This window comes from Talaromyces atroroseus (genome assembly GCF_001907595.1).
Source record: "Talaromyces atroroseus strain IBT 11181 chromosome Unknown scaffold_9, whole genome shotgun sequence".
Taxonomy (NCBI): Eukaryota; Fungi; Ascomycota; class Eurotiomycetes; order Eurotiales; family Trichocomaceae; genus Talaromyces; species Talaromyces atroroseus.
The window spans coordinates 905346-926901 of record NW_017971441.1 but is presented as its reverse complement, the minus strand read 5'-3'; the positions used below and the strand labels follow the sequence as shown (position 1 = coordinate 926901).

The following is a 21556-nucleotide window of genomic DNA, read 5'->3' as shown; positions in this document are numbered from 1 at the left end:
AGTTATGATAAACTTTGGGATACAATTTCTTCTTGTATTCAGGCATCAGCCAGTGACTCCCCGTATCATCCTATCAAATAAAGTCTACTGGATCGCCGCCAAACCGTCGGAAGAACATGCTGGTGATGATTGGGCTTCGGATTTCAATGACCGAGGTCGGAAGTATCAAGACAGCGTCGAAAAGTATAGGAATGGCTACCGGTTTTGGCCACGCCGTACATCTCTGTTGTTCCTGCAGGCAAATCTGTTTATAGTCCGAAACTGATTAGGGCTAGGGCTGCGGCACGTCTTGCCACGATCTTGTCAACCATTCATTGCCCAATGCTATGAACAGTATAGGTAGGCTGTGCATTCTATATGATCCCCTTCCGTGCGGACTCTAGCACATACGACCATAGGGTGTGGAAAACAGGGCTTCCCGTCCGCTCAGCCGTACTTAAGCCACACGCCGGCCGGTTAGTAGTTGGGTGGGTGACCACCAGCGAATCCCGTCTGTTGTATGTTCTTTTCTTTTTTGCCCCGTTTTTGGAAAACTTCCTCCTATAGAGGACTAGCGTGCTCCTTATACCGGGGGTTTCTCGTTGTTGTCCCTCGGTATTAGCATGCCAGGCTGGGTGAGCACCGGCGGATCTCGTCAATTGTATGTTTTTGGTGTATACTTTTCTTCCTATTCATTTCAGCTTATCAGGACCTCCTCGTATTCGGCTAAACCTTCCTATGTCAACTTACCCCTATTATTTGATTTTGTAGAACAAGATGTACAGCCTGCCGAGACTTTCAAGTACTTTGGTCTGTTTTGATACATTTTTCAACCTTGACCAGCCTCGCGCGCCACAAACCTCCTCGTCAGAGGAAGAGAATTCAATAATTGGGTGGAGAGGTTTAGTAGCCTTTAGCTTTGCAATACTGACCCATTTACTGGTATTGTCTATTCCCGCACTCCCGCAAGATTTGCTATGACCGTTTCTTTTTAACCAATGATTTTTTTGTCTTCGCATAATTTCAGAAAGATTCAGCCAAGGATGCGGCAAACATTTATGCTTCGAGATCCTAGTTATGTGAAAGTCAACTATTATTGGCCAATATCCGTCAACTCTCGCACTGGCATCATTCTCTCATTTGCGGCTCCGGCAGAAAAATCCCGATTCCAAAACCAGCGTTGGGCGAGATCTGGGTCTAATCTGTCCTCAAGCATCTGCACTACATACTTTCCCAGTATAGGCAAGAATTTCCATGCATGAAAAGATCCTCCAGTCGCTATGAAAAGGTTTCTGCAGTGCGGGTGAGCGCTGATAATGAAGTTTTGATCCGGCGTAATAGCATCCCTAGATAGAATGGAATCAGTGGAAAAAGAAAAGAAAAATCAAAAGAAAAATCATTAGATAACTTGCTATCTACAGCTGAGATCAAGGGTCAGATCTAGTGTATGCTTACCAGCAAATCCGGCGGTCCTCAAAGGAATGGTTCCTTGTTCCATCACCTAGAATACTCTCTCTAACAGCGGCGAGCGCGCGATTCATTTCAGCCGACAGAACGGAGTAAGTTGACATGCAATCCTCCGGAGGCATCGAAACGTAGACTTTGCTGAAAATCTCGACCGTATTCGTAAAACTGATATCACACGTGATTTTCAGTTCATTCTCTGTGTTGGGCGGTATAATTGCTCCTTTATGGCCAGCTCCATTAGCCTTTTACCTTTCCGTTTTACACCCGTTCTCGTTAATTTCCCATGATTCAGTATGATGGCTGATTGATCTGGACATATGATGACCATCTTACCTTGAGATTTACCTCCAGCGAAGAGAAAAGCGGGAGCGGATCGTAACTGGCTCGCTTCATTCTGACTGAGTCTTAAGATCCCTGTGATGAGTCCTGCTGCTGAGAGACGACTGCCTACATGGAGCTCTGGAATCTCTGGAACACTTTCTATGAGTAAGATGATCTGGCCATCTACAGTCTGAGCACCAGTACAGACATGTCCATCGTCATCAAAAATCAGTCTAGCAATTTCTGCTTCAATATGCTTCACAACTCCGGTGCAAACGGCTGCATCGATGACATTCTGTAAAGTCTTGTTTGCCTCGACCCAGCCACTGCTCGCGTTCAGAAAGATTTCGTCAATATTGTCCAGATCTGCACGCGAGAATAGTCCATTATGAAGGCGACGAATCTCGCTTGGGGGCACCAGGCGGTATTTTGCGTCATTGTCGTCCTCGACTATTCCGAGATGCTGATAATTAGCGATCACGTCTTTCGCAAAATTGGTTTTGTTCATATCAGCCCAAATCAACCCGGTTTCGTGATAAATCTCCTTGTACAGCGAGTCTGACCTCCATAGATGCTTGGCTTCAAGGGCAAGTCGGGTGTAAAGCGGACCAGCATAATCAGCTCGAATGACTTTAGACTGATCTTGGGACGCAGACGTGTGGTAAGGAACGACCGGTCGGTCGACAAGAATAATCTTGATAGGCTCGTCTGTGGCTGGCGGTAAATACTTTTTCGCGAGATGTAAAGCAGTGGAAGCACCGAAGACTCCAGCGCCAATTATCAGGTATGAAGCGTGAATTTCGGATGACATGTTCGAATGATGAAGGCTGCTTGTAGACTATTCTGCTGGAAGTGGTGACTTGATAACATCAATAAACAGTCCATGCTAAAAGATTGACCATTTTCAGACTTATATGAAAACTAGACAGGTGCCTATACGTTTTGACCCCGCCCCTCTAGAGCAGCAGACATGTTGCTATACGTTGGAACTAAACAGGTGCTACCTCACATTTCAGTATAGCGAGTTGCACTCTACGCTTTACCCAAGATCTTTATAAAGCATAGTGACTCCAGTGAAAGTGCTCGTTGTTTCCGCCGAAATTGTCAAGGGTGAAGCCATATTCCAGGGTGTTCTTCACCTATGCTCTGTGATTGTTGGTTGTTGATTCAGGGTTAGGTCAAGTGCGGATGCGATTTATTGGTGGATCCGCTCTCACCCGCGAATTCGACGTTCTACAGCTCCAAAACACGGCAAGACGCGTGCCACATCATGGATCAGCTCGCTGAATATTCTAGCCTTTAGCGAGCTTTGCTTATTTATTCGAATCCAAAGAGCCGTACTGGCACGCGTACGGACAACACGATTCCAACGACACCGCAGAATGGCGCGATGATGGCCACGATCAAACCTATCGAGGGTCGCTCGGTATGCTTGGCCTTGACCTTTTTTCATGTGATGCGCCGCTGATATGGGAGCAGGTCCATCAAATCCAGTCCGGCCAGGTCATCGTAGATCTCTGCTCAGTGGTGAAGGAGCTTGTGGAAAACAGTCTTGACGCAGGCGCTACCTCGATTGGTATGAACTCCTACAAATATGACCTCGTGCCGTCCTTGCCTCCGCCAGCTGGCCGCATGAGCTAATTACTACTGTGTATATAGAAGTACGGTTCAAGAATGACGGTTTAGACTCCATCGAAGTCCAGGACAATGGGGGTGGAATAGCACCCGAGAATTATGAGAGCATAGGTATGACTTGCAAGAACTCCGCCGAATGTTTGGATTGAAACTCACATCTTTTTTTTTTGCTAGCTCTCAAACATTATACTTCGAAGCTTTCTTCCTACGATGACCTAACCTCCTTGACGACCTTCGGCTTCCGCGGCGAAGCGCTCTCGTCCCTATGTGCCGTATCCAACTTCCATGTTATCACTGCCCAGGCGCATCAAGCGCCGAAAGCGAACAAATTAGAATTCGAGCAGTCTGGGAAACTTAAGGGTACTCAAATAGTGGCCGGGCAGAAGGGAACTATCGTGTCTGTTGCGAACCTGTTTAGCAGGCTTCCCGTGCGTCGAAAAGAGCTGGAAAAGAATATCAAGCGTGAATTGGCGAAGGTGGTCAACCTACTCAATGAATATGCTTGTATCACAACTAGAGTGCGGTTCAACGTGAAAAACACGGATGCGAAACGAAGACAGGTGGTGCTCTTAACGACCAAAGCGAATTCAACCGTGAAGGACAACATCGCGAATGTCTATGGTGCCAAAACACTGTTGACGCTGATTCCACTTGCATTGGAGCTGGAATTCGAGCCGTCAGCAACTGGAAAAAGATTGAACCGGGAACTTAACAAGATATACGTCAAGGGTTACATATCACGCCCTGTTGTAGGAGAAGGCAGAGGAACTCGTGATCGTCAAATGTATTACGTCAATTCGCGGCCATGCGGCATCCCGCAGATTGCTAAAGCTTTTAACGAAGTGTACAAGTCCTACAATATTTCTCAAGCACCATTCGTACTTGCGGATTTTCAGATGGATACGAGTGCATACGATGTGAATGTCTCGCCGGATAAGCGCACTATTCTTCTACATGATTCTGCTGCGCTTATCGAATCGCTAAAAGAAGCATTGGATAATTCATTTGAAGAGGCTGAACAAACAGTCCCGCAGTCTCAATTCACTACTAACAAGCAGCAATCTGATATCCAACAGCGGCTTCAGGAATCCCCTATCAGAGCTACTTTCGAGAAAGGAGGAATAGAACCTATTCCCGTCCGTAACGAAAGTCGTCGAGATACGATGGATCACACGGAAGCTCTATTTGAACATGGCACCGAAGATAAACCGGAGAAAGAAGGAATCACCGAAAAAGAAAGGCCAATAGCTCTTGAACAAGCGGACAGCCAAGTCACTAGTACTGAGCCAGATGCAGACGTGGAAGATGTAGATGAAGATGCCGGTCATGCCGATGACGCAGTCAATAGGATACGAGCACAAGCTGCCCAGCTCACCCCCCAGCCAAATGAGAGGCGGATCCCAAGGTTACAAAACCCCTCTCCAGTGGAAAGAACAAGCGTGATTCAGAACGCTTTTGACCGAATGCGCCCAAGACGACCGCCGGCTGAAGTTGCCACGATCACTATCGGCGATAAAGTTACCACATCAGTGGTTGGTCATGGCTCGTTACGGAAGAGGGATTCTTCGTCTGCAGGCTATATTGAAGGCACACGCCAGTCAAAACGTAGAATTCATACTCCTTCGAAGCCCAACATCTTCAGCCAAAATTTGAAGTCTTTCGCAGCTCCGGGTACACAACCTGATGTTGACAGGGCCGATTCTCAAGAAGATATCGATGAATACGAAGAGAATAGTGATGAGGAGATGTCAGAAACTGCCCAGTCACCAGTTCATTCTCCAGATGAACCGGTGGACACAGAGTCAATTGAAGATAGTGAACCTAGTGGAGATGAACAAGGAAATATCCCTCCATCGGATAACACCATTCATAAGGCCGATGGCGATGTTATTGGGGAGACAGAGAAAAAGGCCCAAGAAGATGCTAAAGTCCAAGAGCTTATTCGAAAGGCAGAGGAAAAAGGCGGACTGAATAGTGAAAGTCACATAAAACGTGGCAAGTATATTGAAAAGGAACAGCAAAGCCAGAAAAATTCAACGACATGCCTTCTTGCGACACTCAACAGTTCTATCGCTCGAGTCCAGACTCAAATGGAGACGCTACGGGACTTGCTAGGGTCCTATACGAGCGCGAAGGAGACCAAAGATGATGATGAATTGTTCGTTCAACAAAAAACTGGGGAAGAACGTCTCTCATTGACAGTGTCGAAAGACGATTTTGCGAAGATGCGAATTGCAGGGCAGTTCAATCTAGGATTTATACTGGCTACCCGCTCACAAGGAGTCGACGAGCCAATGGCGGGTTCAGAAGATGAACTGTTCATCATTGACCAGCATGCCTCTGATGAGAAATACAACTTTGAACGACTTCAGGCAGAAACAGTTGTGCAAAATCAACGCCTCGTGCATCCGAAAACACTAGACCTGACGGCGGTCGAAGAAGAAGTTATTAGAGAGAATAAACCGGCTTTTGAGAAAAACGGCTTCGTTATCGAAATAGACGACAGTGGTAACGAGCCTATTGGCCGACGGTGCAAGCTTATATCGCTCCCACTTAGCAAAGAAGTCGTCTTTGACATTCACGATCTGGAAGAGCTTATTGTTCTATTATCCGAAACTCCGACTGGTGCGGCAGTGAATACACTTAAATCTGATACATATGTACCTCGGCCCAGCAAAGTTCGGAAAATGTTCGCTATGCGTGCTTGTCGATCAAGTATAATGATAGGCAAGACATTGACAGTCAAGCAGATGGAGAAAGTGGTGCAAAATATGGGATCAATTGATAAGCCTTGGAACTGTCCTCATGGACGACCGACAATGCGGCATTTGATGAGTTTGGGCTCTTGGGATGAGTATAATGAGTACAGCGAGCAGACTTCTATGGCAGATGACGCTCGCAGTCCCTGGCAAAGATTTTATGATTGGCAATATCAGCAGGATGACGAAGAGCAAGAAGGGGGAGAAAATGGAGAAGACGAGGAGGAAGATGTATAACTTGCTATATAATATTTTCCAATTTAGGTTAGAATATTTGAAATGCATAATAATCATAACAGGTCATTGCAATCATGAGTTCGTAACATTTCTGGTTCTGTCTTTTACCACCACCATTTCCACCATCCACTAGAGGCCTTCTTGCCATTCTCTTCGCCTGCCTTGACCAGCTGCTGCTGTTCACTACCTTCCTCCACCGGTGAATTATTCTTCCCCGAAGATTCCGATATCGTGCCTGACGTAGCTGACGTTCCTGTCATACCGGATGCCGCAGAAGATATATCGTCAATTATATCGACGGGCTTTTTATTCCTAGTTCCGTTCTCTCTTTCAGTCGAGTTTCCTTCATCCTCCTCTTGCTCCAGGAGATGGTCTTGCTGGTTCTGTCCCTCCTGTTCTGTCCCTCCTCCGTCTCCTCCAACATCTTCCTCCTCCCCATCATCTTTCCCACCCTCAACTAATCTAAGAACTTCTTCAACGACTAGTAGATCCCTCTCAATCATCTCGGCCCAGTTTTGCACATCGCCTATCTCCTTCAGGCCTTGGCGGGCAGTGTCGACCACTCTGTCCCATTGGTCATTCTGCTTAGCCAAGTCCGCTGTATGTTTGGTAAGGTCATTCTCCTGTTTCTGAATTGCTGCCGCGTTGCCATGTAGATCTGCGGCGCGGGCACGAAGGTCAGACGAGACCGTCTGGCCGACTGAGTGTAGAGAGGCAGTGAAAGCGGTACGGGCTTCAAGCGTGCGTCGGGCTGCGTCGGGGCCTTGACGCTGGTTTGTGAAGTATGTGGGCGAAGAGAGCAACGAAGACTGCTGCTGCTGTTGTTGCGTAGTTGGCGTGGAGAATGGAAGGGAGGATATGTTGGTTTTTGAGGAAGATGATGTCGTCGTTGTGGTAGGATGAGTTGAAGCAGAAGATGATGAAGATTTGTCCTTTCCAGATTCCTGAAGGGACGACATGGCCAACTTGTAGTTTACTCCAGGTTATCAGAAACTTGCTAGAAGTTGTTTGATGGTTTGGTTGTCGATTTAAAGCTTCTATATTAAGCTTCACTTGTGTTCCCGCTCTTGGATGGGTGGATTTGCATCTTATTCGTTCGTAGTGCGGCCCGCGTGAGTTTATGTGGGGATAAGAGCCTGAGGCATCTGTCCGTGCCGATCGAATCTAAACAGCAAGAATTATTACTATGAATGCTTGGTAGGAAATTGTCAAAAAAGGTAGTGACTAGCTGCGCAAAAATCACGAATGCAGATTATATGATACTAGAGTAGTCTACCCAGATAATACATGTATACATAACTTCAAGAACATTGGGCACGATTAGTTTAGGCACCAGCAAGCCATAATTAGGTTCCAGTAGAGTGGCCATCGGATATGTCACAGAAAATGAAAAGATCAAAACACCGTGTTTTTGCTCCATATTGCAAAATAACATAACCCGCTAAAAGAAATTAGAAGACAATGAAAACATGAGATCGATACATGTAGAAAAGGGGAGTTAAAATGAGAAGGAAATATGTGCGATTCCACATCACATGTTGGCGAGTTCTTGATCGATTTGGGTATCAACAAATGTGCGCCGCTCACCAGCCAGTTCGGTCTGGAGGCGTTGTTCAACAAGAGCTCTCACTAGCGATCAGTCAGTACATGTAAAAAATAACATTGCAAGAAAATACTCGAATTATCATACCTTGCTTCTTTGTGACATTATCTAGATCAACCTCGGCCAGAACCTGACGAATAGCATCGACAATTGTCGCATCGTCCGGTCCGTGACCGGGTCCGCTTCGGAAATCCATAACGGTGCTTACAGGCCGAGGTCCATAAGCACCGCCCAATGGGCTCCGTTGTCGATTTGGAACACCCAGAAGGTTTTCAGAGCTCTGCATCATAGGCATGCTTAGCCGGCTTGCGTTCACCGGATTATCTTGGTAGCTGGTGCTGATGTTGCCCATTGACATGTGACGCTGAGCGTGACCACCAAGTTGAGGAGCATCGGTATATCGTGTGAAACTAGACATACGCGAATTGCGGTTGTTGCCAGCGAAGGGCGCCGGTGACTGAGGCGGCATGTATGGGCCCCGTCCACCAGGGAATCCTGTCAAGACCGTCGATGCTGGCTTCACTGAAGAATAAGTAGAACGGAAATCGTCCATTTCCATTGCAGTCTCATCGGCATAAGGGGGCAAGTATCGTTTCTCCTCGCTGTAGTCGAAATTTCCACGTCGGCCAGGCAGGTTGTTGGCGAGCGCATAATCGTCCCATCGCTGGAGAGGAATGCTTCTAGGATCAAAAACTTCATCCTCCACGGCAACAACACGTTGGTCGCCCTTCTCCCCGATCACGACACGAGTATTACCCCATGTGAAATCATCCTGTTTCCAAAATGAATACATCGGCAATATCACACTGTATATTGGGTAAGCACACAGGTATATAAGCATCCAACCGATATGTTGCCATTGGCGTTTGAGAAGGAAGAGCACAGCCTGTAGACCATAAACAGCAGCCAACAAGACAATGGATATGACACCGAAAGTTCCTTTGTGGCTGGCCACGAGATAAATGAGATACACCAGATAGACGCAGGTGGCGGGAAGGATAAGTGTTCCCATCAGATCAATCATGACAATGAAGCGCATACCGAAGCAGCAGAAACCGCAAAGGTCTTTGAGAGCGGCTACTTCTACTAAATTATGCACCGTAGAGTTGATCCAGCGACGTCTCTGGGACAAGAGCACGCTCCATGTCTCTGGAGCAGCGGTACTGGCAAAGGCGTCGGGGATGAACTTGTAAAACATCGTTGGGAAGTGTTTTGACATGAGCGTCGTAAGGAATCGATCCTCTCCTAGAGACAGAAGGTTTTTCTTGTGCAAAGTGTCGAGATCGCCTTCGGAATATTCTTGAATAACGTTGTCCGAGATGATGAGGGGGCGACCTTTGTCAGCAGTTCGAAGGCGATACATACAGAAACTATCAATCGCCAATTCTTAGTAACCACGAAAAAGTTCAATGAAGTTGTGCAAGTTCTAACTCACCATCCTGGAAGACACGTGACGCTTCCGAATAAGGATTCAAAAGCCTTGGCCAAATGATGAGAAATATAATACTCGTAAACCTGGATCATGGTCCACCAGCTTCCTTCCTCATTCTGTAGACTGGTTTCGCCACAAATGCCAGCAATTCGGGCATCATTAACGCAGGCTGCCACTAGTCGGTTAAGCGAATCTTCTTTGACACTCGTATCGGCATCGACCATGAGAAGAAATTCATAAAGTTCAGGGTCGACACCAATGACATTGTTAATCTGGTGAAAGATTTCTAGTTCCAAAGGTGACATCGGCGCTCTGTAATGCACACGATTAAGGAAGTTAAGTAAAAGGATTTGTGAATCACGTTTTCCGCGATTTCCTGGCTTGGATTTCGATTGTTCCGATTCCTTTCCGACTTTGACGATGACAATGTATGGGACAACGTTGCCCTCAAATTCATACAGGCCGGAATAGACCTTTCCGTAGTTAAGCTGATCACTTCCTTCACCGATGGACTTGAAAGGCAGTGCCGGAGGATCAACTTTTGGGTCTACGCCGAGGACGTCAAGTACGATCTTTGGAGTTGGGCGATCATTCCCACCACCGACAATCATTCCGTCACATATCACACATATAAGTTTCCTTTTGTTATCATACTGAAGAGCCGTGAGTGAATCCAAACCCTTTCGGAGCGCATCTTCGCCTTCTGTGTACGCTGGAACCTGACAGATGACGAACCTGTCTTGAGGAACTGGGCGTGGTTTAGAACCGAATTGCAGTGCAGCCAAGAATTTCACCAAAATAACAGCGCAAACAAGAATTGTAAAGGCTAGTAAGATCCAGTTATTGACTGTGCACCTTGCCGAACCTCTGAAATCAACTTCTCCAACATAAAAGACGTTCTTCATGCAAGTAAGCGCATTTTGGAACGAGGTAGAGTTCTGCCACTTGCTGGTGATATCTGAGCCCATATTATCTTTGACCAGAGTTGTTACTGCACTAGGCAGAAAATCATAATCTGAATTATCGTCAAACAAGGTTGCTGTGTAGAAGTAATTGGTCAAATCATAAACACCGTTATTAATGATCACCCAATACCTGGAGTCATCATTGGCCTGTTGAGTAATGGTATCCTTCGACCAGACCAGAGGCCCTTTGTAGTACTGATGGATGAAGGGCAAAAAGGTATCAGCGTACCAAGTTATGTTGTACAATGCTGACGTAGTATCGGATTGCAGATAAGGACCACTGTTGTGTAAAGCTTCTGACTCAGCTACGGCATCGGTATTGTTGTTTTGAAGATAGATACGGTCAGAGGTCACAAATGCCGGGCACCCTTGAGTCAAGGGAACGGGAAAGTATGCATCTAGAATCTGACCTGCAGCCCATTGCATGTTCGACGCACTCGTTGTAATGCTCGTGTCACTGTGCTGCAAGCGCCAGAATTTACTGATATCATAGACCACACCCCGGACGCCCACGTAAAAATCATTGTCGCCCTGGTTTTCGCTGAGTTGTTTCTCGTTGTATACTTTGTCTTTATTGGGGCAGAGCAAGTTTCCGAATGCAATGATCCAAAACACCATAAGGGCATTGAATAGGACAATGAGGGTGACAAGAACGAGTTTTTCTCGCCAAGCCATGCGGACGTCAGGTCGCTTCATGCGCCCTACATATCGTAGGAGGAATGATGGAATCCAAAAGGTAGCCGCCCAGACGAATGCAGCCCAAAGACGTCGGCCGAGGGTAATTTTCTTCTTCTCGATATGCTTACGCTGGGCGATTTCTGGGTCATCTCCAGCAAGACGACTCAGCTCAGCCGCATAGTATGCATCGTCGCCTCTGTGGTCATCACCTTTGGGGCCCAGTCCGTAGTCACCACCAATGTTATGTAGAGTGTGTGTATTAGTCGGGGCGAGAGAACGAGCAACGCCTGGGGACATAGCACCCTGCCTATTGATATTGACAAGATGTTCGGAACTTCCTATGAAGCTACCATTATCAGCCATGGGCATCGGAGGGAAAAAGCCCGAGCCGTTTGGATTCGGGGGTGTAGCAGAGTAGCCGCTTTCAAAAGGATTTGCTGGTAGCACGGGAGAGTGGCTATGAGGTTTGAGATCGAGCATCGACTCAGCGTCCCACCAAGCGTTTTCACGCATCCAAATTCTCTCGTGGCCAACAATTACATCTCCATTACTCCATCCTCTTTCCAAAATCCAGCTCTCAACACCATCCTTTCCTTCCTTGCAGCCCAGAGGTGAATATCGGGTTACAAACTCGTCCACATCAAAGTCAGCAGTGAAATCGAGTTGTTTATGGCGTCTGTTGGCCCATTCAGGTAAACGCCAGTCTCGTAGTTGACGGGAAACTGCACCGGCTGACCATGCGGATGTATTTTGTGCCAAAGTCTCAGGATAATCGTCTGTAGGATGAAGAGAAAGATGGTACCATACTCTGCTACTACCGAGAGTTGAGGCAAGGTCAAAACGCCCGCGTGTTCCCACATTTATACCCTCATTCTCATTCGGGAAAAGGATTTCACGGAGAAAGCCGCCCATTTCCACCTCAATCCCAACTTTCTCCAGTACAGTTTGCCGTCTGTCATTGAGATGTTCGCGCTCACGAAATGCAACGCTTTCGGCGATTCCAAGTTCGGCTTCAACCTCGCTGACAGCGTTGTGCATTTCATTTAGAACAGATTGACCAGGGCTATTAATCTCCACACCATCCTCTTTCATTTCAGCATTGATACCTTGATTATCGTTAAAGACACCCTGAAGGGCAACAGCCTTGCCCAGAGGCGGGCTTGGGATATCGATGACAGTAATAGTCACGGTGTCAGAAACATCTTCGGTGTGCCAGGGAGCCCCCGAGCCATCACTCGATCCATTCTCCTGGTCAGCTCGGATTTGCGTGGCGATGGCTTCGTTGGCCTTGGATATAACCCAGTCGACCAAGGCTTCGTAGATGCCTGTGACAAGGATAGTGCGATCATCGGTAGAACAACCACGGAGCAAGATGTCAGGATCAACACCCAAAAGTTCGGCCGCTTCCTCGCAAACTTGCTCCAGGTCTTCCTCATCCACGAGGAAACCCAGTGTATTTCCCAGCTTAAGAAGACCAGCTAACACTGATAGCAAGCCTCTTTGCGAGGAGCCTCTTATACCGATGGCTTTGAGGGCAGATCTAAAGTCTTCAGCGGCGGCAGCATCGTCTGCAGTTGGCAAGAACGAAGGGGGATCGTAGGTCCCAGACTTATTGAGAATGGAATACGCTGAACAATCATTCAAACTAAGGTACTCTCGTTCTGCTTGGCTAGAAGCCGCATTGATCAGATAATAGAAGACATCGAAAGCACGATAACCGGGTTCAGAAGGAACATCCAGTAAGCCCCTGGTAAGATTGAGTCCTGATTTTGACAATGCTAACTTCACTCCGGTAATGCTGCCACCAAGAGTGAAGGTGTATGACACTGCTAGGGACGAATAGAGAGAGTATGAAGGATTGAAAGGAGTGACGGCCGAAACAAACGGCCGAATTGCGTCAAAAGCGGTAAATAATACTTCAGGAGTTGATAAGGGCAAGGCCGAAAGAAATGATGGGAGTATGATAGGACACGATCGATGAAGGGCACTGCGCTTGAATTTAGCAATCTGTATAAGTGGCACGATGTTTCCCGAAACGCCTCGAGGACATACCTTAATACAATGCAACCATCTTCTGCTCTGCGTCGCGCATGTTCCCAAGCTCTTACAGCTAATTCGACATCCACTGTTCCTCCCGGTGTGCCGTCGGGTTTCAGATTGGCCACAGTCAGCCATGTATTCACTACTAAGCTTGTTCCAACTTCGAGTGGATATGGCTGGGCTGACGAATAAATGTTGTGCAGCGAATTGAGTAAGGTAGTCGTAGAGATCTGAGAGGATGACTTGGGCAAGCCAGGAGCCGAGGTGGTCGAAAACATAGAATAACGGTGCGACATGATTGTAACTGTCCTCAAATGGATGGCAAAGAGAAACAGTTGCTACTGTTTTCTTATGACATTAGCAAGGGACAAAACACAGACGACGAGCGAGTGCAATCGTCGTCGTCCTAAGATCTGGTATTAACCAGAACAGTGACTTTCCCAATAGATCGCCAACGAAAGAAAGAGAGAAGACAGGAAACGCGGTGAGGTAGGTAGTGCTGTGAAAGAAGGTGGTATATATATATTTTTTTTTCAGTTGGAAGACGGATGGTGAGTGCACCTGTGTTGTGATAAATAGCGAAAGGACGGATCGGTCTCGTCCCAAGCGAGTGTGGGCGGTGATATGAGGCAATACAGATAATATCACCGTGTGCAAAGATGACGAGGCGTCGAGTGAATGGAGAAGAAAGCGAAGAAGATGTTAGAAGCGACCAGGAATGAAGCACGGAAGAGAAATGTGCTGAGCGAACATGCCTCGTCGCTCCTTCCGGTGTTTGCAGGTCGCTGGTGGCCGTGACGGGGCGTATGGTATTGTATGGTAATTTACGTGTGTCGTACGCCGTCGACCCCTCAAAGAAAAGACGACCAAAAATAAATTCGGAGCTAGTCGTACTACGCAATACGTACTACATACTCTGAAAGTTGAGTTATAGCTACTGATAAAGTGCACAGCAGGAAGCCTCAAGTACTGGTCATTGTCAATACTTGGTCTTTTATGGCTTCACATGAATGAGCTGAGTCACATGTGAGAAAGTACACTGTATGAAGTAGTTAGTAGGAAGAGCAAAACACGAAAAAAGGAAAAGAAAAGAAAAGAAAAGAAAAGAAAAGAACACAAGACCGAAGTGAGACAAATGAGCAGCAGCCCCTTGTTTGTATGATACGTACTTGCCATACACTAATACGCCACAGGTGGGCCCCTGAAACACAACATGCCACAGCATCAGCAACGCACAAAAGCCGCAGCCGAAGCAAGATGTTTCGATTGCCCGAAACACATGGTACGTTCAAATAGATCAGGGAAATGTTTTCAGACCAAACTAGGTGCTGCTTGATTTCGCAATAGAAACAAAAACGAAGTTGCCCTCAACCAATTAGCGGCGACCACCCACTAGCGGCGAGCCTCATCGATTAGCTTTCCGCCCATCCCCACACGACCCAAGAAAGAGTCTAGATGCTTTATGTGCAAAATTTACGTAGTGCCTTAATAAGGGGAACCTGCACCTTCGCCATCAGGAGACTAGCAGAATAGCCCATGACTTTACTAGAGTATATAATTCAGACTATCTTCGCCGAAGATAATGTCTGACATTCCAGGGGCAAAGTGTAAACGAAGCCAGGAAAAACAAGACTGTGATTGGTCGTCCTGGAGTAGGAGCAAAACTCGCCTGTGCTGAAGAGCCAAGACATAGTTAATAATGACATACAATCTATCCAACTAACTAACTAGCTACATAAAGATCAGTCAGCTATTTTTATCGTCCAAGCTCACGTCAGATTCTTCTTGATCGACTGCTAAGAATAGGCGGACAACACGTTGCTGCAGCACAGCAGCATGGGAAAAGCTTCAGGCTTCAGCCATGTCTGACATGGGAAGAGAAATTATTAGCGACTATTGGACGGGTCTCACAAGGAGGCGCCGCTAGTCCCGTTCCAGTATCGACGATCCGCACTATGTAATTTAGTGGGTGCGGAACCCCGAGTTACCGTACCGCCGGCCCAGTGGCATTTATATCAGCTGTGATTGGCCATCCCTGCGTAATTGACGTATGCGGTATGGTATTGGTGTCAACAAAAGGAAGAAACTGTAGTTACCATACAGCGCACACTTTGCTTACAGTCAACTCCGCACGGCGAGTTCTTTCCTTTCAGGGAGATCTTGATCTCTCCCTGCATTCCACTGCCACCACTTTGCGACACTCGTTACAAACCATCGTTTTCTCGTTTCCTTTTTCTCTGGCTGCCTCGTCCACAGCGTTCTTCCACACTCTCCGTTCACGCTCTCGTTTTTCGCGCATAAAGACATCTTTCGACGACGGCTCTCGATTCTCTAGTTGGTCGACCACCACCGAGTTCGACTCAGGAGAGCGAGAATAATGCGTCCCTTGTCTCTCGCTTTGTAGGGGAAAAAATTATCTGGGGCCACTGTTTATTTTCTGGTCATTATCTGCGATAGCAACGTTTACTGCTGCGTACGAAACTTTATAATATTTTCACTTCTTCAATCGGTCGATCGACCAGCGATATGGCCCTCAATTCATTTTCCGGGAGCACCCCCTCCCATACACAGTCCTCGCTACCTTCACTGCCTGCACATCTGCAATCGGATACACATTTAACATCCCATTTGGCGAGCAGGTATTTTCTTTTCCCACCTTCGTTGGTCAAACACAGAAGGTTCTGGTCTAATGCTCTCATCTTAACATAGGTTTCATGTTTCTTTACCCACAGCGCGTCTGTCATCGCAGGCCTTGATATGCCTGAACACTTATACCTCCTCAACCAAAGGGCCTGATGGAGGAAAGGAAGGAAGCGCCATGGGCGAAGCTGAAGACCTAGCCCGGCGAGCTTTGACTCGTTTAGGAGCCCGTGGCGAGAATCAGGCGGTTGTTTTCTTGTGAGTTGCATAGACGCCAAACATAGCACTCCTACTTGCTGTAAATATCATTCAAGATTTGTCTAACAGTTATGTTGTATGGTGTAGAGGTGAAACAGGCTCCGGGAAGACAACGGTTCGCTCGCACCTTTTGTCCTCCCTTCTATCGTTCTCTTCGACACCACTATCGACGAAACTATCATTAGCCGCCTTTGTGTTCGACAGCCTCACCACTACAAAATCCGTCACCACCCCGACCGCGTCCAAGGCAGGCTTGTTTTTTGAACTTCAGTACGATCCATCGTCGAATAATCCAACTTTGATTGGAGGTAAAATTCTTGATCATCGCTTGGAAAGGAGCCGCATCACTTCAGTTCCCACGGGTGAACGCAGCATTCACATATTATATTATCTGTTGGCCGGAACCAGTGAAGCAGAGAAGGCTCACCTGGGGCTCGAAACATCTGGTATACATGCCGGATCAGGGACTAATCAAAAACGATGGCGATACCTTGGCCATCCAACTCAGCTGAAGGTTGGTATCAATGATGCAGAAGGTTTTCAGCACTTCAAAACAGCCTTGCGGAAACTAGAGTTTCCACGTAGTGAAATCGCCGAAATCTGCCAAATTCTGGCCACCATTCTTCATATTGGTCAACTTGAATTTGTCACCGGTCAAAACACCACGACAGGTGCGGAGGAAAGTGGTGGTTACTCCCACGAGGGTGGAGAGACGGTTACGATGGTCAAGAACAAGGAAGTTTTGGAATGTATTGCTGCATTTCTAGGCCTTGGCACGGAGGATTTGGCTGTGAGCCTCCGCCATAAGTCGAAAACCATCCACCGTGAACGTGTAACGGTGATGCTCGATCCTCGTGGTGCTCGGCAGAATGCCGATGAGCTCGCAAGAACGCTCTACTCTTTGTTAGTGGCCTACGTCATCGAAAATATCAATCAAAGAATCTGTGCTGCGGAGGATAGCGTTGGCAATACCGTCTCCATCATCGATTTCCCTGGCTTCTCTCAGTCCTCCTACGGCTCCACGCTTGATCAGCTTCTTAACAATGCAGCCGTCGAATCGTTGTATAACTATTGTTTACAAAGCTTTTTCTCAAGCAAAGCTGATCGTCTGGAGAGTGAAGAAGTCAGTGTGCCGGCGACAAGTTACTTTGACAACTCCGATGCCGTTAGAGGCCTATTAAAGTCTGGACATGGCTTGCTTGCTATTGTCGATGACCAGACAAGGCGAGGAAAATCTGACTTGCAAATGCTCGAGAGCCTAAAGAAACGATTCGAGAATAAGAATCCCGCCATTTCAGTTGGGGACAGCGAAACTAAGATGCCCGGGAGCAATTTTGTCACTCCCAGCACAAGCGCCACGTTTACTGTTAGGCATTTCGCAGGCGAAATTGATTATCCCGTCAATGGCTTAATCGAAGAGAATGGAGAGGTCATATCGGGGGACCTGATAAATCTTATCAGTACTACAAGAAGTGACTTTGTTAGTGAACTTTTCGGGCAGTCCGTTTTGCAGAAAATTACCCACCCCAAGGAGAAGACCGCCGTGGTCCAGGCGCAAGTGAGCTCAAAGCCAATGCGCATGCCCAGTATGGCGCGCCGTAAGATTAGTCCACCTTCCAGGCTGAACCCATTCGGTACTCGGTCCAGCAACGATGATGGCGACAGTGACAGTCATAATGGAAGCAGTAAGGCCGGTGTCACATCCCGCAAAAAGACAAACGGCACAGGGTCAGATTACCAAGGAGCTGCTGGTCAATTTCTAGCCTCGCTGGATGTTATCAAACAGTGTTTAACTGCACCCAATATCAATCCTTATTTTGTCTTCTGTCTAAAGCCTAATGATAGACGAATCGCCAACCAATTCGACAGCAAATGCGTCCGCATGCAGGTGCAAACATTTGGAATTGCTGAGATCAGCCAACGATTGCGCAATGCTGACTTCAGTGTCTTCCTCCCCTTTGCTGAATTTCTAGGAATGGCTGAAGCTGAGACAATTGTGGTTGGAAGTGATCGTGAAAAAGCCGAGCTCGTACTAGACGAAAGGAAATGGCCTGGAAACGAAGCACGCGTTGGAAGCACGGGCGTCTTTCTCAGCGAACGATGTTGGGCCGACATTGCTAAGCTAGGCGAGCGAGTGCTTCCCACATATCATGCTAATTTGTCCAATGATGGTGATGGGATGCTCCAAGGCCAAGGATACCATAATGACTCTAAGGTTCGGCTTGTTAACTCAGGAGAGAACAGCCCAAGTGGCGCGTTTATTTACGGAGATGAAACGAAACAGGGAGGCTACTTTGGAAGTCGCGATGTTGACGGTCGATCTGACGCTGGTGCATCAGCTTTCAATTCCGGGGATATGTTCAAAAACTTGGAAACTCGGGAGCAGATGGCAGAGAAGAGTAAGGAACGGCAATTGGAAGAAGTCGACATTGTGCCAGTCTCAAGTAGTCGCAAGCGCTGGCTCTTCATGGTGTACTCCCTCACATTCTTCATTCCCGATTTCTGCATCAGACTTTTTGGAAGAATGAAGAGAAAAGATGTTCGTTTGGCGTGGCGCGAGAAATTGGCCATTAACCTAATTATCTGGCTTTCCTGTTGCACCGCAGCGTTTATCGTTCTTGGGTTTCCACGAGTACTCTGTCCTCGGCAAGACGTCTATGATGCAGATAACCTCTCGTCCCATAATGGCAAAGACGGCGAAAATTCCCTCATTGCCATACGCGGTATTGTGTTTGATCTCGCCGCCTTCGTTCCTAACCACTACCCGAAGGGTATCATATCTACAACTGCACTGGATAAATATGCTGGAGTCGACGCTACGTCTCTCTTTCCAGTTCAAGTCTCGGCTCTCTGTCAAGGAGTCTCCGGCTCCGTAGATCCCAGCGTACTGCTCAATTACACTCCGGTTAATTCGAGTGCCTCAAGCACTACAAGCAGCACGACAGATACTAATGCTCAGTATCACGATTTTCGCTACTTTACCAATGACTATCGTCCAGATTGGTTCGCCGAACAAATGATCATGCTCAAGGGCTCTTATAAGAAAGGCTACGTCGGCTACACTTCGGGTTACATGAAAAAGCTAGCAGACAAGGACTCTCGTTCTTTGGGTAGCATAAACGGCAACGTGTATGACTTCACTGACTACATTGCGGGAGGTCGCCGCACCCTTGGCCCGAATGATACGACTCCATCTGGTGTGGACACTAATTTTATGGACCAGGACATTGTAGATATGTTTTCAGGGAGATCTGGTCAAGACCTTACCAAGTACTTCAATGATCTCAATATGGAACCTGCTTTGCGCCAGCGCATGCAACTATGCATGGATAATTTGTTTTTCATTGGCAAAGTGGACACTCGGAATTCAGTGCAATGCCAATTTGCTGATTACTTCATCCTTGCTATCACACTTGTCATCGCTGCAGTCATCCTGGCGAGGTTCCTGGCTGCTCTTCAGTTCGGTAGGAAGAATATGCCTGAAAACCTGGACAAGTTCATTATTTGTCAAGTCCCCGCCTATACCGAAGACGAAGAGTCTCTCCGTCGTGCCATGGACTCAATGGCTCGCATGAAGTATGATGACAAGCGTAAATTACTCGTTGTCATATGTGATGGCATGATCATTGGACAAGGAAACGATCGGCCAACACCGAGAATAGTTTTAGACATTCTGGGTGTCCCTGACACTGTCGATCCCGAACCCTTGAGTTTTGAAAGTCTTGGCGAGGGCATGAAGCAGCATAATATGGGCAAAGTCTACTCCGGTCTCTACGAAGTGCAAGGTCATATCGTCCCGTTTTTGGTTGTAGTGAAGGTTGGAAAGCCATCTGAGGTATCTCGACCGGGTAACCGTGGCAAGCGAGACTCACAAATGATCTTGATGCGCTTCCTCAATCGCATACACTACAATCTTCCTATGAGCCCCATGGAGCTGGAAATATATCATCAAATTCGCAACATCATCGGCGTCAACCCCACATTTTATGAGTTCATATTGCAAGTCGACGCCGATACAGTTGTAGCCCCCGATTCCGCGACTCGAATGGTGTCTGCTTTCCTTTCGGACACCCGCATTCTTGGCCTGTGTGGAGAGACTGCTCTGGGTAATGCGAAAAAATCCATGGTCACTATGATTCAGGTCTATGAATACTACATTTCTCACAACCTCACCAAGGCTTTTGAGAGTTTATTCGGCTCCGTCACTTGCTTGCCCGGTTGTTTCACCATGTATCGCATCAGGTCTGCAGACAGCGGTAAACCACTATTTGTGAGCAAAGAAATAGTGGAGCACTATTCGGAAATTCGCGTCGACACTCTCCATATGAAAAACCTGCTACATCTAGGTGAAGATCGTTACCTTACCACGCTTCTCCTCAAATTTCATCCGACATATAAGACCAAATTCAACTTTCGATCCCACGCATGGACCATCGCCCCCGAGAGTTGGGCAGTGTTCTTGTCCCAGCGTCGAAGATGGATTAACTCCACCGTACACAATATGGTTGAACTGGCTCCTATGGAACAAATGTGCGGTTTCTGCTGTTTTGGTATGCGCTTCATGGTGCTCATGGATTTGATGAGTACGGTTATCCAACCAGTGACAATGGCATACATTGTTTACCTCATCGTATGGATTTGCATTGATACATCTTACGTACCTATCACTGCCTTCATTATTCTTGGAGCCATCTATGGTCTCCAGGCAATTATTTTCCTTCTTCGGCGGAAGTGGGATATGATTGGTTGGATGTTCATTTACATTCTTGCAACGCCTGTATTTTCTCTTGCTTTGCCTCTATACTCCTTCTGGCATATGGACGACTTCAGTTGGGGTAATACTCGTGTCGTGACAGGTGAAAAGGGCAAGAAGGTTGTCATTTCCGACGAAGGCAAATTTGATCCAGATTCAATTCCGAAGAAGAGATGGGAAGAATATCAAGTTGAGCTATGGGAGGCTCAATCTCGCGTTGACGACTCCCGCTCCGAGGTATCAGGCTACTCTTATGGCACGAAATCCTATCACCCAGCTGCTACCGAATATGGATACCCTGCGTCTCGACCAATGTCACAACTTGATCTAGCTTCTCGATATGAATCGCGCATGTCAGTTGCACCGTCTGAGATGCTAGGTGGCGCCAATTATGAGCTGAGTGATCTCAGTGGTTTGCCAAGCGATGATGCTATCCTCGCAGAGATCCGGGAGATTTTGCGCACGGCGGACTTGATGTCAATAACGAAGAAGGCTGTTAAGATCGAGCTTGAAAAACGATTTGGAGTAAATCTAGATGCGAAACGCGCATATATCAGTTCCGGTAAGTTTTTAAGACTCCAACGAACAAACTTCCTCCTTTAAAAAAGATTCTGACTAATGACTTCTGTTTCTGCTCTCTTCCAGCAACCGAAGCAGTTCTCTCAGGTCAACTTTGATCTTGACACCTTTTTTTCTTCTCGTTGACAATTTAACACGCATAGAAAAGGATAACGAAGCATAACTGTCTGTTTATGTCTTCGTCTTCTCTCATCACATGGAGTTTTATGA

At 47.1% G+C, this 21556-nt stretch overlaps 5 protein-coding genes across 5 annotated transcripts, besides 1 other annotated feature; 2 read left to right on the top strand and 3 right to left on the bottom strand.

Moving 5' to 3' along the window:
* The first annotated feature begins 379 nt into the window (after positions 1–379).
* Positions 380–736: a repeat region (Identified by RepeatMasker using a combination of RepBase library and repeat library created with RepeatScout).
* A 336-nt stretch (positions 737–1072) lies between these two features.
* On the bottom strand, positions 1073–2578 carry UA08_06699 (hypothetical protein; the record flags this gene model as incomplete). Its single annotated transcript, XM_020269005.1, has 3 exons — positions 1073–1325; positions 1435–1642; positions 1780–2578. The coding sequence occupies 3 exons, from the start codon at positions 2576–2578 to the stop codon at positions 1073–1075; spliced, it is 1260 nt and encodes a 419-aa protein (XP_020118414.1).
* A 582-nt stretch (positions 2579–3160) lies between these two features.
* Positions 3161–6398, top strand: UA08_06698 (hypothetical protein; the record flags this gene model as incomplete). Its single annotated transcript, XM_020269004.1, has 4 exons — positions 3161–3193; positions 3247–3343; positions 3427–3513; positions 3577–6398. 4 exons carry the CDS (start codon positions 3161–3163, stop codon positions 6396–6398), a joined length of 3039 nt encoding a protein of 1012 aa, XP_020118345.1.
* Positions 6399–6502: 104 nt separating this feature from the next.
* UA08_06697 (hypothetical protein) lies at positions 6503–7357 on the bottom strand (the record flags this gene model as incomplete). The annotated part of the gene is made up of 1 exon (XM_020269003.1): positions 6503–7357. The coding sequence occupies one exon, from the start codon at positions 7355–7357 to the stop codon at positions 6503–6505; it is 855 nt and encodes a 284-aa protein (XP_020118233.1).
* Positions 7358–7929: 572 nt separating this feature from the next.
* UA08_06696 (hypothetical protein) lies at positions 7930–13412 on the bottom strand (the record flags this gene model as incomplete). The annotated part of the gene is made up of 4 exons (XM_020269002.1): positions 7930–8027; positions 8089–9371; positions 9437–13063; positions 13129–13412. 4 exons carry the CDS (start codon positions 13410–13412, stop codon positions 7930–7932), a joined length of 5292 nt encoding a protein of 1763 aa, XP_020118374.1.
* Positions 13413–15642: 2230 nt separating this feature from the next.
* On the top strand, positions 15643–21444 carry UA08_06695 (hypothetical protein; the record flags this gene model as incomplete). Its single annotated transcript, XM_020269001.1, has 4 exons — positions 15643–15755; positions 15826–16014; positions 16102–21329; positions 21413–21444. The coding sequence occupies 4 exons, from the start codon at positions 15643–15645 to the stop codon at positions 21442–21444; spliced, it is 5562 nt and encodes a 1853-aa protein (XP_020118371.1).
* Between the last annotated feature and the right edge of the window lie 112 nt (positions 21445–21556).